The sequence below is a fragment of the Dromiciops gliroides genome, chromosome 6 (genome assembly GCF_019393635.1).
Source record: "Dromiciops gliroides isolate mDroGli1 chromosome 6, mDroGli1.pri, whole genome shotgun sequence".
Taxonomy (NCBI): domain Eukaryota; kingdom Metazoa; phylum Chordata; class Mammalia; order Microbiotheria; family Microbiotheriidae; genus Dromiciops; species Dromiciops gliroides.
Window position 1 is genome coordinate 175,334,613 of NC_057866.1, and position 16,661 is coordinate 175,351,273.

Here is a 16,661-nt window from a genome sequence, read left to right on the forward strand (position 1 = left end):
ACATGTGTTATCTCATTTGGATAAAATCACATTTCCTTGAAATACTGAAGTAGATGCCTAATGTATCGGTTTTGTAGTCAGATGACTTTGGTTTTGAAAATGGGGGGGGGGGGGGGCTAGGTGGCGAAATGGATAAAGCACCAGCCCTGGATTCAGGAGGACCTGAGTTCCAGTCACTTGACACTCACTAGCTGTGTGACCCTGGGCAAATCACTTAACCCTCATAGTCCCGCCCCCCAAAAAATGTTAAGGGGGCAGCTAGGTGGCACAGTGGATAGAGCAAGGGCCCAGGAGTCAGGAGGACCCAAGTTCAAATCCGACCTCAGACACTTGACAATTCTAGCTGTGTGACCCTGGGAAAGTCATTTAACCCCAATTGCCTCAACAAAAAAAAAAAGAAAGAAAGAAAAGGAAAAGAAAATAGGCAGTGTGTCATTTTCTGTATATGCCTATCACCTGGAATATCCATCCCCAACACCTGGAAACTGGTAAGTGCTTAATAAATGAGTGCTTGTAGATTTGAGGTGGCTTGTGTGACCTTGGACAAGTTCCTTCCCCTACCTGGGCTTCAATGTGTTCCTGTATAAAGTGAGATGGGGCAGATAGTTGGTGCAGGGGATAAGAGTGCTAAGCCTGTAGTTAGGAAGACTCCTCTTCCAGAGTTCAAACCTGGTCTCAGACATTTACTAGCTGTGTGACCCTGGGCAAGTCACTTTACCCTCTTGCCTTAGTTTTCTCATCTGTTTTATAACCTAAAGAAATAAGTGACAAACACTCCAGTATCTTTGCCAAGAAAAACCCAAATGATGTCATGAAGGGTGGAACAGAACTGATCAACGAATATTTTCAAAGAAACTATGCTTGATTGCAGTATCATTTACAATACTTTGTTATTTTTAATGGATATAGATGGAAAGAGAAAGATATGTAGAAAATATAAATATATGATAGAATATAGATATTATAGAAAATATAGATGAGATATAGAAGACATTAGATAAATGATGATAAAGAGGACATAGTATAGATAGATGTAAAAGATAATTAAGACAGAACTTCCCCAAAAAAGCAAATTGGGGGAAAATAAGGAAATAATCTCAAATTTGAGTTGGCTTAGAGGTTTTTAACCAGGGGTCCTAGTTGTGTTTTTTTTTTCTTATTTTGCTAAGTGTATTTCACCATAATTGGCTCCCTTTGGCAATCCCTACGTGTTTTATTTCATGCACTTCCAAACATTCTTCTGAGGTTGGTGGGCTTCACCAGAAAACCGGAAGTGTCCTTGACACAGAAATCGCACGAAAATCCTATGCTCTAAGATCTTCAGTGGTAGCTTCTCGCTCCATCATTTTTAGGGCTAGAAGGGTCACCTGCATGAAAACCGGACTTTCTAAGTCTAGTGGGCGCTTCCCAGCAAAACACGTGGACAGAGCAGACCCTCTTCCAGCAGCCCCTCAGGGAGCTCCGCGTGGGGGGCTGGAGGGGCGGGGAGGGGCGGGGGGGGGGCAGAGGATTGCGAGGGGTGACCCTGCTTCCGCAGCCTCTGACGTCACAAAGGCCAGCGAAGACCCGGACCGGCCTAGCCTCCCTCAGTTCAGCTCGGCTCGGGGCAGAGGGAGAGCCAGCCTTGAAGCCCCGCCTTCCCTCCGGGCTTACCCCAAGGCCCAAGCTGCAGGCTCCGCCTCTCAAGACCCCGAAGGGGCGGCTGCGGGGTCTGGAGAGGCGACTGTCCAGGGCGCCCGAGGCTCCTGGAATTGGGAGCCCCGTCGGAATGGCCACGTCCTCGGAGGCCTCGCTCGTGCTCTCTGACTGCTTCTGCCCCATCTGCACCGAGATCCTGATGGAGCCCGTGAGCCTCCCGTGCGGCCACACGCTGTGCCACTCGTGCTTCCAGCAGACCGTGCAGAAGGCCAGCCTGAACTGCCCCTTCTGCCGCCGTCGGGTGTCCTCGTGGGCCCGCGCCCAGGCCCGCAACAACACGCTGATCAATCTGGAACTGTGGGAAAGGATCGAGAAACAGTACCTGCGGAAGGGCGGGCTCGCCGGCGCGGCCGGGAGGGGCGGGGGCCAGGAGCGGGAGGCGGAGCTCCCGCCCCTCAGGCTCAGTGAGCCCGGGGAGCTGAGACGCGAGTATGAGGAGGAGCTGAACAAGGTGAAGGCGGAGAGGCGGGCACGCGCAGAAGAGGAGGCGCGCGTCAGTGCCGAGTACATAAGCCGGCTGTTGGCTGAGGAGGAGGAAGAGGAAAGCAAGCGGGAGCACGAAGAGGAGGTTTTCCCGAGGCCGGGACCAGAGGAAGACGGGAAGCAGAAACTGCAGCTAGGGCAAAAAGAGAACCAGGAGGAGGAAATGGATGAAAAGGCAGAGCAAGAGGAGGTTCAGACTACGGAGAAGGGGAAGAAGCCCAGGTGTGAGCTGGAGGCTAGGCAAACCTTGGCTGGGGAGAGGCCAAAAGACCGGCTGAAAATAGACAAAGAGCTGGCCCAAGAAATAAGCATCAGTCTTAAAGCTCTGAAATGTGTCTTGAATTCCCTTTTTGCTGCCAACTCATCTAACCTTGCCCCTGGCAGGTCACCAAAGAAAACCGAGAACAAACTGAACAATACTAGAGACATTCACAAGTGCATGCCACCCAAGTCCCTGCTTACCTCCCCAGCACTACAGAATGAACTTGGCAAGGCAAAAGGCAAGGGATCCTACAAGTCTAAGGAGGTCAGCCTTGGTAAAGGACAGAGCCCCAGGTGGCAGGGGAAAAGAAGAAACTGGCCAACTTTATCTACACAAGCCTTCTGTCAAATTGAGAGCATTGATGCAAGAGCCTCTCTGAAAGAGGAGTTGGAATCGTATCTCAGAAGAGAAAGTAAGCCAGGAACAAGTGGTGAGGATAAAACTATAAGGCATTGTAATGTTTCAAATCGCAAACTGCCCAAAACCATATTTTTCTGCCCTAGGGAAGCTGTAGCTAAGCCTTTGGGGAAATCGGAGAATGAACCCACAGCTGAGATGAAAAATGATGGTACTAGTCTGTTGGTGAAAAAAGAAATTCCCCGAAGGAAAAATCTGGAATCTCTGTCTGAATCCCTCAGTGATTCAGGCTTCTCTTCCAAGAAAACGAAAATGTGCCCAGAAACCCCCTCAGAGAAAGAGGAAAGAAAAAGTACCTTTACCCAAAAACTGATAGATTTAGAGCACTTATTTTTTGAGAGGCATAAACAAGAGGAAGAAGATAGATTATTCGCATTACAGCTTCAGGGAGAAATTAATAAAGAACAGGAGAGGCTGAATCTGAGAAAGAGGACCCGAGATGAATACCTCCTTCGCCCTAGAGTCTCCTTAAATCCAGATAAAGGAAGAAGGATTTGCAGCAAAAGTTCAAAGAAAAAAAACTGAAGCAGCAGTTTCAGAGACTCCAAGGGGTTCAAAATATGAATAGTGGCCATCTTTTAAAATCTAGTTGAAACTTTCAGCTAATGATAAAGGAGAAAAGGTAACAAAATGACCAGAATGCCCCTTCTCATTGCCTAGTTAATTCACACCAAAAAAATGAACTTTTCAGATCTTGGAATAAGCTGCAAAATAAGGAATATGGGAAAGGAATAAGGAGTAAAACTTGATTGTAATGCTCTCCTATTCCATAATATCCTTGTAGTTAGGTTTTGTTTTTGTTTGTGTTTTTGGTGCATTTTATTCACTGAAGGTGCCTGTTTTCAGTAGTAGTTCAAGTTGGGAGGCTATCAGAGAAAAGCTCTTCAGGTGCCATTACAAATGTTTGTCTTCTGATAGAACTCTGGAGGTGTACAATACGGTTGCTTTTTTTATATTAGCAGTAACCAGGGTACACTGAGGTGAAGGATCCTACTGGTTGGTCTATACCTTCAGCTAGATCCAAGATAGCCTCAAATCCTTTGTCCATCATAATCCTTTCTCAAAAAAATTCACAACAACCAAAAAAAAAAAAGAAAAAGAAAAACCCTTCCCTTTGAGATTACTGTCCACCTTTTTGGCTTGTTGAATTGGAATTTAATTTAAATAAAACAAGATATTGTGTTCTAAAGAATTTAAAGAATCAAGAAAAGATTTAATCTTCACTGGGAGAAAGATGAATTCAATCTCCTTGTTACTTTTCTTAATGTTTAAGGAGTTTCCTATACTCAGTAGCTTATCACTAAATTTAGTTCATCTTAATTAGATTTTGGGCATTGTAATAAAGCCTTTATGGGATAAATCAGAATAGATGAGAGAGGAGAAGGAATTAAAAATGAGTTGAGAGGAAGGAAAGTTCATTCATCAAGCAAAAAGAAATGAGTGGCTATATGATTAAAATAAGGAGACAAATGGAAATAGGATAAGGAAGCAAGTGACATTGGAAAGACAACCTCTTCTGTGTTGGTTTTCTTTAGAGACACTGGCCCTCCTTGGGCCTCTGACAGTTTTAAATCTTGATACCAGGCAACAAATTGTTGCCGATTAGGTTGATTTTATAAAATTGGCTTTTAAAATTTCAATTCCAGAAAATGAAATTTTATATAAGGCAGTAATTTTTTTAAAGAAAAAGAAGTGAGCAATGTAAAAGAACCCATGTCACAAGTGATAACGTTTATATTTCTATAGTGTTTTAAACTTTACCAAGTTAAGTTCCTCCTGAAAATCCTATTTAGAGAGTAGGAAGTACAAATATTACTTATCATCACCCATGGCTCAAAAGGTTTAGATGAACTTGCCCTATGGTCACACAGTGAATAAATGGTATTAAAATTCATGTTTTCTTATTACATGTCCAGACCTCTTTCTCTATATCAGGCTACCTTTATGCTAGAAAGCACAAATGAATTTTTCCTCAATCAAAATCAGAGACTTCTTTTCTAGGTTTGATCTAACATCAGTTCATTCTATGATGATAGACCCTGTTGAATATAGATGACTCATGTATGTTAACATTGCAAATAATATTAAATATGGTGTCTTCTTTTTACTGTGAATTAGGGATGGAGGCATTAAGTGAAAATTTTTAGATCTTCATGATATGAGCTACTATTGATTATATATGATCAGTAACAAAACTGATAACAAAGTTAAACTATTCTAGTTAGAAGACTTTCTACTGTTTTACTTTTGTTTATACTTGATGGAATATATATTTATTAGGAAAATATAAGCTTAATTACATTCAAAGCCAAGCAAATTAAAACCAACTTACCCTTTCTTTAAAAAAAAAATGTCAACCTCTATAATAGAACACAGACTTAGAATCAAGAGATTTAGATCAAAATTCTGGCTTTTAGACTTCCTTGTTCCCAGCCAAATGACCTCCAGAGCCTTTCTTCATCTATAAAATATAGGTTATAATTTTTTTATTACTTCACAGGGTTGTTTGTGAGTACATGGTCTCATAGATGAGGCCTTCAACTTGACAGCCTGTAAAGTCTGTCACTTTACAAATGAGGAAACTGAGGCTCAAAAAAATTAAATGATTTTCCCAAGATCATATGGGTTTTCAGATTCCTAATCCACAGATTCTTTAACAGCACTATAAATGTGGGAACGAATAATCTGTAAAATGGGGGGGGGGGTGGTATTACATAGTTTCACACAGTATAAATAACAATCTAAATTGGAGCTTTCACGGATTCTAAATATTTCCATTCAAATTATACATTTCACTTGTAGAGCTAAAAGGGACTTAACAATTCACCTAACTGTGCTACCCTGCTTTCCCTCTTTCAGTTTTAAGTTGATTCTAACCAAAAGAGGTTAGGTAATTTGCCCTGTTAGAAGCTTTCAAATTAATAGTAAAGTAAAATGTCTTTTAAATAAGAGAATCAAGTAGAGAAAAATACCCCTAAGTAGGATTGGTATTAGTATTGAGATTAGCCTTGAGTCTCCAGGTTGATGATGAATTTATGGGAGAAACAATCTAAGTTCTAGGAGTAGGAAACCTAAGATCATGTCACATCATTCTGCTTTAAAATATCTTAATTTTCATAAGGAACTCCAAAATCTTGCAAGCCACTTAAACTCTGGTACATAAATTAATATTGATAACCTTTACTTTTTGGATCTAGATGTGAAGGAAGTACTGTATTTGAAATATTGTATGTTGAAAAATTCAGTCCTTATATAAAAAAGGGCTTACAAGGGAAAGAAAGTGAATGCTGTGGGCTAATAGGTGGTTTTAAGCAATTAAATGCAAAATAACAAGTATTTCATATGAACAATCAATAAATATTGTGCTGGGGCAGGATAAAAGTAAAAAGAGTACAAAAGTGACAAAAGTCAGCTGGCAATAATGGTAGCTAGCAGAACTTATAAAAGCAAACTTGATATCCTGCATGGAGGAGAATTTGTCTAAGGTACAGTTGGGAATTTATGCCTCTATGGTTTTTCTGTTTGGTATTTTGGGTTTAATCGTGAGTCAGGAAAGAGCTGGTAATAAACAATCTCGTCCTTTAAAGAGGATATCTGGCTTTGAGGATTCAAGAGAGAGGTGTGGGCTAGAAAAGCAACTTTTTTTAAATACATAGGAGCTACAGATACCATCTAAGTGGCATTTTTTTCTATTGTCCTAGAGGAAAAAATTGCTTCATGGTATGCCTGAACTCTGGTTAACCATATACTTAGAAAGTCTCTGACATTTTGAAATAAATTTTTTTGTTCATCCTAGGATTAATATGAATTAATAATTTAAACTAAAACAATGACAGTTGACTCCAAGAACAGAGACACAGTGATTATAAGTAGGCCATGGTATATTTGCCAGCATTAACTTGTATGCAGGACATAAGATAACTAGAAAATTAATAGAAGGGGAGGTACACCGGAGAAAGGGATCACAAAGGATGACCCCAAGAGTGACACTAGTAGTATGAGAATGCTAAAAGATTTGAACAAAGAAAGGGCTCCAGCTCATTGGTTATGAAGTCTGTGGAGGATTTGGGGAAACTTAAGAATATCAGGATAAAAAGGCATGACTGCATTGTAGTTTACACTATCAGTAGAAATACCCATAACAATGAGGTCATAGATCTTTTGAAAAATTAGAGTGTGACTTATCTTTCACCCAGAGTGGAAGCTTTGGGTTTATACAAACTGGTTCAAACTTGGGGGAAGGAAGAAGGAAGGATATTTCTGTATTTCTCACAAATCATTCTGTTCATCTCAGTTTCCTACCAAACATCAGAACTTGGCCTAGAAATCATTTGGGAGAGGAAGGGATAGGGGACTATAATAACTCAGTACTGTTTTTGTCATCTTCCCTTTGTGAATTATTTCCCTGTCCCAGAGCATCTCCACAAAGGCAAAAAGAGGAGTCGGGTTTCTCCCAAACTATTATTTAAACCTTCTCTAAGAAAATTTTCACAACCACAACAAAGTCCTCACTCATTCTTTAATCTTATTAAACTTTACCAGGAGTTTCCTGGTCACACCTTGTCGACAAATAGAAATAATTATAGACACTGGGTCCTTTTCAGTTGACAGCACTTTCATCACAACAACCTGGTAGTAGTATATACAGTGAAGTGTTAGGCTAAGTCTGATTTAGACATCAGCCTATGCCAAATATTCCATTTCCCTTTCATGTAAATATGCACATGTAAATCATAAGATCAGGTTTTAGAGGTGGAAGGGACCTCGGAAGCCATCTAGTTCAGCCCTCCCCATTGTGCAGATAAGGAAACTACAACCCATTAAGTGATTTGCCTGATGTCATTCAGGTAGTAAGTGAAGGAATCAAATTTGGAACTGAGGTACTCTGCCTCTAGATCCAGTGTTCATTCCATTGTAGAAAAAGATGATTTTTGTAGTAGGAAAAAAAATCAACTGACTAGACTGACTCAACTTGAAGAGTACATTTATACGGTTTAATACTGAAGGCACTTCTAGCATCTCTTGACAGTTACCCAAATTGTAGGTGTCAAATCTAATAATAAAGTAACTGAGTTCTAAGGAACATGTTTTGTAAAGCCAACCTTTTTCCTCATGACAGCAGAAATCACAAAGGACCAGAGGCTTTAAGATACTTGATCCGGACTAATATCAGGGTAAAAGTAGCAGGACTGGTACTGGAATTTCTTAGCCTTCATTACCATAAAATTATGGGAGTTGAAAGAGATCTTGAAAGTATTGTCCACAACAACCAGAACTACTTTTGTATATAGTATTGCTTCCTTTCCCAGGGGTATTGAACAAGAGGCTGAAGGGAGGCTAACAATGAGAAAGGAAGAGTCAGAAATAATTTCAAAGAGTGCATAGGAATACCACAGACTAAAAAATAAAAAAGGAAGGACAGGATTGGGAAAAAGACAATAGCCTCATTTGTAATGTTTGAGGTGCCAGTGGAACAGCCAGTTAGGCAGTTAGAGATATAGCTCTGGAGTTCAGTAAAGTCCAAAATGGCGATAAAGATTTGAAAGTCATATGCATAAAGATAGAGTTTCTAGCAGTAGGAATAAATGAGGTTATCAAGGGAATAGATGGTGACTACTATGATTATAACTTCGACTACTACTAGAACTAGAACTGCTACTCATAAGAATCATAAGGAATAATAATAGCCCACATTTATGTAGTGGTTTAAGGTTTGCAAAGCACTCTACATTATCATCTTTGGTCTCCAAAACAGCTTTAAAGGTTATTGAGATCGACAAGTGACTTGCCTACATCACACAGCAAAATGTCTATGGCAGGAAAACTTAGATTTTCTCAACTCCAAATCTGGTGTACCATGCAACCTCACTTAAAGCAAAAGACTGACCCTTGAGAAACACCCACATTAATAGATCAGAAGAGGAAGAATTAGCAAAGCAGGTAAAAAAAAGGAGTCATTAGGGAGATAGGAGAACCAAGAATCCCATGTCACTAAAGGCAAAGAAAGATAAAGTAAGAAGGTATAAAGTATATATATATAAAGTATAAAGGTAAGAAGGGGTAGTTAGTAGCATACAAAGCTACATAGAATTTATGGAAGATTATGGAAGAGGTTATGGAGATTGGAAAAAACTTGTCATCTGTAAACAATTTTTGTAGTGTTTGAAATAATTAGAAAAGAAAAGAAACCTGGGTGGGGGAAGTCATCTATCTGCTTACATAGGCTGGATTCATACCAGTATGTCTGCAGAATTCTGAAATTAAAAAAGTAGCAATGAGCAAGAAGCTGTGCTGCATAAAGTAACTAGTGCTGAGTGCCAGGAGGTTGTCCCTGTGATTCAACCTGATTCCCTAATGCCTCAATCTTATTTTTTTTGTTTAAACTGTTTATCTTTCCTCACCCATACTAGAAGTATGGGCTGGATCCACCAAACCACCTCAAAACAGATAGATGGATGGATGAACTGTCAGGCACTATGCTAAACCCTGGGGATATGTGTTAAACAAGATAGTCCCTGCCCTCAAGGAGCTTACATTCTGTTGGACGAAGACTACACAAAATGGTATTGGTAATGGAAGCCTGTAAAGATAGAAATGGTACTAGCCTGAAGACATGGAGAGGAGACTGCAAGAAGTGCTAAGAACTAGATCCACATGAGTAAAGGTTTGCCTTTCAAAGCATTGAGAGAACCAGGAGTGGAGCCCTAGTTTCTGGTGGGGTTGAAATAATTGAAGTATAAGTGAAGAGACTAGGAAGAGGCTAGTTGTCTGGTCCCCAAGATAAGGTAAAAGGTTCATCTACTGAAGCCATTAGTTGTCCCCATCAGGCAATGGGCTTATACAGAGCGGGTGACTACTAGAGCAGTTCCTGAAAGAAGCAGGAGGAAATAGGAGCAAGGGTATAAAATAGAGGGATTAATTAGCCTTAGTTCTAAAGTTAGCTTGACTACAATCTGAAGGCACATGTTACCTGAAAGTTTGGCATGTGAATGTGGTATTAGATGACTTGTGCTGAGCCTCAGAAGGCAGAGCTAGTAGTAGTAGTTTGAAGTAGCAAAGATGTAGATTTCACCTTGATAGAAATATTCCTACCAAATGCATATATCTCATGGAAGAGATCCAGCACAGATTACAAACTGAAAAGATACACCATATAGAGAGTGAAGTTCTTCCAGTGCTTGTGTTTGTGAATGGCAGTTCAAATTGCATCAAGCCCTGGAACATTACAGACTCCAAAGTGAGATGCAAAAACCTCTCAAAGGAGTTTAACCTACCTACCCATAAAAGAAAAATCTGAGCACCTACTAACAGAGCAATGGAGGAAAGGTGCATTCTGAATATAAACAGGTTGCAAAACATGACAAATTAGGAATTATGAATGAAATGTAGTTTAAAAGATATCAAAGAAGTATATGACTAGAAAAAAGATGGTCCAGTCATGTAGCAAGATCAAGAGACCAACATTCCATAGTGAGCTCCACTGGTATATACATAATGTCAAGAGAATTTGAGGAGGTCCTCTAGGACATTAGGTAAGAGTCCTTTGGCAAACGTACAGAAGACATAGGTAAGAAATGCACAAGATGGGCAAAGCACTGATGGGTTTTAATCTACACCATTGAACAGAATGCTCACATCAGTGAGATCACTGATACACTTAGCAAACTAAAATATAAGGAAAAATTGATAGCAAAGAGAATTGTACTGAAGTATATTCAAGGGTAGTGGCTTTCACCTCACCAGAAATCTTCAAGCAAAGATTGGATGACTACTTAACATTATGAAAAGAATTCTTTTTGTTGTCTGGATAGAATCATATGGCCACTGGAGTCCCAACATGGAAATACTTTGATTCTATGAAGTTATAGACCATAAGTTTGTAATAGAATGTCCAGCCATCCTCTGGATTAACCCCAGCTTAACTTCCTTCTTAAAATATAGATATAGGGCAGCTAGGTGGCACAGTGGATAAAGCACCAGCCCTGGATTCAGGAGGACCTGAGTATAAATCCAGCCTCAGACACTTGACACTTATTAGCTGTGTGACCCTGGGCAAGTCACTTAACCCCCATTGCCCCACAAAACAAAACAAAACAAAACAAAATTGTAGATATAATGGTTACCAATATAGGATGCAATGTGACTATCCTAGTAATTAACACTATTTCTAATATGCAGCCTGACGTTGAGTTAGCCTTTTCACCACCTATATTAATCAAAAAATCATTAAGTGGGGCAGCTAGATGGTGCAGTGGATAGAGCACCGGCCCTGGAGTCAGGAGTACCTGAGTTCAAATCCGGCCTCAAACACTTAGCACTAACTAGCTGTGTGACCCTGGGCAAGTCACTTAACCCAAACTGCCTCACTTAAAAAAAAATCATTAAGTGCTTGCTTTGGGCCAGGCACTGTGCTAAATACTAGGGTTACAAAAGCAAAAACAATACTTGCCCTCAAAAAGCTTACCTTTAATGGAAGACATAAGGTAAATATAAATGTACAATATGCATACAAGATACATAGAATAGATGGAAAGGGCCTTTGTAGGGAAGGCGCTAGCAGCTGAGGGACTAGGAAAGGTCTCTTGCTGAAGGTTGCATTTGAGCTGAACCTTGAAAGAAGCCAGGAATTGAATTTAAGAAGAGGCAATCAAAAGGGGAAAACATTCCAGGACCAGGGAACAGCCAGGGTAAAAACAAGGAAGATTGTAGATAGAGGACTGTGTATGAAGAGCAGACATTGTAACTGAACTGCAAAATGCATGGAAAGGAGTCGTGTAAAAAGATTAGAAAGGAAGGGGCCAAGTTGGAAAAAGCCTCAAGAGCCCAATAAAGGAATTTCTATTTGATCCTAAAAGTAATATAGCGGCAATGCATTTTATAGAGTGGAGAGGTTGACAGGGTCAGACCTGCACTTTTAGGAAAATCAGCTTTGTAGAAGATAGATTAGCATGGAGAGAGAGCCAAGACAAGAAAAAATTAATTAGAAGGCATTTCCAATAGTCCAGGTGAAAGGTAATGAGTTACTGAATTAGGTTGGTGGCTGTCTAAGGAATTGGGAGATGATTCTTTTCTTTCCTGGGTTTGTTTTATTTTCTAATTGCTCCAGACACTTCTAAAAATTGTTCTGACACCTTACAGCTTCTTTAACATTTAAGTAAATGGTTACAGGCCTCTTATCCAACAGATGAAAACAACTTGGAAGAGGGGAAAAAAGCATTGAAAATTAGTCTTATCAATTCAGTTCTATCATTTACATTCAAAGTCAGATGAAGAATGCCCCTCCATCTTAACTCAGTAGATGAAATAAATAGACAATTTGTGAGAGGACAACTAAAGTGTCCAGAAAATCTTTTTGGTCCAGTGATTAATAACTTACCAGTAATACCCAAAGAAGATAGATTCTTTTCTATCTCCCTGATCCTAACAAAAACAAACAAGAAACTCCAGCTCCAACATAAGGTTGTCTTTTTCAAATAAAGCCTAAACTTCTGAATCAGGAATGATCTCACTGAGCTGCATATTCTCACAAAAGCACCATTTTAGTGTGTATTACAAACCAAAGAATGTTTTAACCAAGGAATACCCAATACTTTATCAACAGAAGGCATGGGTTCTAGAGCCCCTACTTCTAGATCCCCTAACATCAGAAACAATTCTAGAGAAGGTATAAACAGAAAACAAACAAAAAAATACGTACATTCAAACAGAGCATTTCACAATGAGAAAATATCTATAAAATTCTCTTGCAAATTTTGTTTGTATAGTGGGGCTCATTCTTCTGCCCTATAGCGCATTTGACTCCTTCTCCTGTCAGGTTCCTAGGGATAACCCTAAGAATTTGTGGTATTCTAGTATTATCATTCACAAGTCCCTCATCTGATGTGTTCCCCAATATCAGCCAGTTAACATGCTCCCCCCAATATCAATCAACTCGTTCACATAAACTACCTCTTATAAAGGGATATTTACTGAGAAAGTATAACAGGGACAGAAGTTAGAAAAAAAATTTCCCTCCAAACAGAGCAAAGTGGCCTCAAATCAAAAGGTACTGAAATGTGTATATTGAAAGCAGAAGGGACCAAGATTACATAAAGACTTCAAAGATCTTTTTTCCCTTGGAAGAGTATCCTCCAAGTTCTCTTTTGGGTATGGCCTAACCAAAGGAGGAATTCTTTCCATCAATCAATTGTACTAGTTCCTTTTAAGAGTGTCTTGGCTCCCTGGTTGATTCACTGCTGGGCTCTGTAAAGCCAGTCTTCCCTCATGTCTATTGCCCAATAGATTGTGAGGGTTTATGTACAGTTTAAACAAAGGCAGGTAAGGAATATTGGAAGGAAACATGGGCTTAGAAAGGCCTACTTACAAAGGGAGAGGGGGTGAGGAATTCCAGGGGTCAAGGATGTAGCCTTTGATACATAAATCAGAAAGCATTCTTGGTGATAAGCAGTTCACTTCAAGGTTTGATTAGGTGATGTCTTGATAAGGAGAGCTCTCAAAAGAAAAAATGATTATTCCAAAGTTAAGGAAATCATTGACGATAAGGTTGTCTCCAAAAAAAACATAAACAGGAGATAGCCATATTCTAGTCTCATATCCTGCAGTCAAGTGAGTCTTTAGCTTCAGAGTTACTGATTTCCTATACATCTAGCTAGGTGTATTCTTAGTCATGCAAAGGATTGTTGGTATGTTAGCCAATGAAGCGAATCCTCATACAGTTGTTCTGGTTACATGGATAATTGGAGGACTCAAGCAAATCAAGGTATCCATTTTCGCAATGTTATCATTTTAAAAGAGGAATGGAAAAGGAAGTGACGAGGAATACCCTTGGGGTGGGAAGGGAGTACACAAGTAGAAATCTGTACAAATTAGAGGACATGGGTAAAGAGGAGCAGCTGAAACTTGAACTTCTTTATATACAAACACACACACACACACATAGAAAGTTGAGTATAGAATATATTTCAATAAGGATAGAAGGGAGAAAAAAGAGAAAGGAAAGTAAGAAGGTAGATTAAGGGAAGAATTAGCCCTAAGTATAACAAATTCTACGAATGAACAAAATATATTTATAGCTCTTTTTGCATTTGCAAAGAATGGGAATCTGAGGAGTTACCCATCAAATTGTGAAATGACTGAACAAATTATGATAAATATGATGGAATACTATTGTGCTTTAAGAAGTTATGAAGGAGATGGTTTTAGAGAAAAATGGGGAGACTTGTATGAACTTATGAATAAAGGGAACAAAATCAGGAAAATGATTTCTACAATGACAACAATATTGTAAAAGAAAAAACAAGTACCCCCTCAGGCCCTAATGTCTTCAATACAAATGGAGTTAAATAAGACAGAGAGACACGTAGTAGTGTTGATTAAAAGAAAGAAAGAAGAAATATATTAGAGAACAAGGGGAAACTTACTAGTTCACACAATCCAAGTGGTCAAGGAGAAGACAATACAAATAAAGAGGAAGGGATGAGGGGCCAAGCAAACCTAATTTGCATCTAAACCAGTCATATGAGGGTAAAACACAGAGTTTTGTATAGAAATATATTCGACTGAAAAATATTTTTAAATAAATATTCAACTGTACAGGGAAACAAGACATAACTAGAAAGAGGTAAATAAGAGGGAGAAATTAATCATAAAACAAACTACAACCTAGGAGGGTGGATAGTGAAGAAGGGTTTAAAAGGAAAGAAAGAAGATTAGAACCTGCCTTTGGGATATGGGAAAAAGGAAGAGAAAAGGGACAGGAGGACAGAAGCAATTAAGTCAAGCATAGACGCAAGTGTTGAAGAAACTTCTCAATGCTCTCCTTTTCTTTGTAAAAGGGAGCAGAGTGGGACAAAGAAAGAAAAAAGTATAAATATAGCATGGAGGAAAATACACAATAATCATATCTGCAAATGGAAATGGGATGATTTCATCCATAAAATGGAAGAGAAAAGCAGAATTGATTAGAAAGGAAAATACAATTTATTTTTAATAAGAAACATCGTTTAAAGCATTAAGATTCACACAAGGTTAAAATATTGGCCCAGAGTAAAAATCTGTTATGCTTCAGTTGAGTTCAATAAAGCAACAGCAAAAATGAACTTGATAAAAAGGGAAACTACATAATGACAATGAATTAATATCAAACTTAACATACTGGCACATCTTCTAAAATACCTAAAGGAAAAGTTAATTGATTTACAAAAAGAAAGATATTGGTAAAACTATAATAGTTGGGGATTTCAAGATGCCTCATTCAGACCTACACAAATCTAACAACCAAAAATAACTAAGACAATGAATAGAATTTTTATAAAAGATCTTTAGTGATACTGAATGGAAATGAAAAAGCATATACATATTTGTCAGCATTGCCGTTATTATAAAAACCAACCATGAATTGGAACATCAAAACCTCACATAAACAGAAAAAGAGAAATATCAACCATACCCTTTACTGACCACAATGTAATTTTTTAAAATGTTCATTAAAGATCCGTTAGAGAAAGAACTAAAAGTTAAGTTATAAATAATATAATCCTTTAAAAATTGTGGATCAGAGAAATGAGAGCTTTTCATCAAAGAAAATAACAACACTGAGCACACCGAAACAGTCCTTATAACAAAACATAGATCTCTAAACACTTCCATCAACCAAAGAAAGAAAAAACATTAATTGGGCATGGAACTAAAAAACTAGAAAACCAATTAACTAAAAACCCCAGTTAAACTAAAGTGCAGAATGCTTTACATATGATAATAGTATCCTCATTTCATAGACGAGGAAATTGAAGTAACAAAGGTTGCTTTTCTGTGATCATGTGGCCAGTTGGTATCAGAGGTGAGATCTGAACCCAGATCCTGCTGACTATCCAGCAATCTAAACACAATGCAACTCTGCTGCTCCAGGAACTAATAACACTCTCAATCTTATATGTTGGCCAGTAACCTAAATTCATCTTTATGACATGGTTAACACTAAACATCATCTAGCGAATTCAATAAAATGCAGCTTCAAACTCTGTACAAATACTTAATACTGTTGATTATTAAAATGTATTAAACCAATTCCTATAATGGATAGTCACAATATTTTCCATTCTTTTTGATTCCTCATTTTTCATACTTCTGTATCTTTCCTTTATATCAGTTTGTCCACTCAAAAAATATAAGGGAGTACAGTATAGGAGAAAGATGAATGACCTTTTATTATGTGAAATTATAGTATAGCACAAGAAGTTATGATAGTTTTTCTCACCATCCCCCACCAGCTACTCTACCTTTGGACTTCTTTGGAATTCTTCAATATGCCCTCCTTCCCCATGTAATGATTGGAATGACGCCACCTACTGGAGACTTACTATAGGAAAGTTCTGCCATGAAGTGAAGGTCTTTGAGGGCAAGACCAGGAGTCTTTTCTTCAGCGTCAAGAAGCGAAGTTTGCTGGTGGGAGGAGGAAGGGGGAGCCGGGGGCTCTGTCTCACTCTCCTTCCTGGGGACTCTGGCAGAGAGCGGAGCTAGAAACGTGCTCTCCCTTTAATAGATAGATGAATGTAGGCCTTTCTCTCTCTCTTTACCAAATTCTTATTCTCCTTAATAAATGCTTAAAAGCCTAACTCTTGCTAAAGCTTATAATTTATTGGCGACCACTCATTAGATATTTTAGACAGACTAGCTAGAATTTTAGCCCCTTAACACCCAGGAAACCCCTCATTGGGAAACCTCCTACTGCAAGATTGCATCTCCTTGGTACTCACATATCATCAGTCCCCTCTGCCTCTCTGATTGAACTCTTAGGCTGAAG

General features: G+C 38.8%; 2 protein-coding genes across 3 annotated transcripts in view; both read left to right on the forward strand.

The window, feature by feature from the left end:
• The window catches only part of RXFP1 (relaxin family peptide receptor 1), a 182,481-nt gene that overhangs the window by 141,135 nt on the left and 24,685 nt on the right, over positions 1-16,661 (forward strand). The window lies entirely within an intron of this gene.
• Positions 1,718-3,843, forward strand: LOC122732600 (E3 ubiquitin-protein ligase RNF168-like). The gene has a single exon (XM_043972849.1). The coding sequence runs from the start codon at positions 1,769-1,771 to the stop codon at positions 3,383-3,385; it is 1,617 nt and encodes a 538-aa protein (XP_043828784.1). The 5' UTR covers positions 1,718-1,768; the 3' UTR covers positions 3,386-3,843.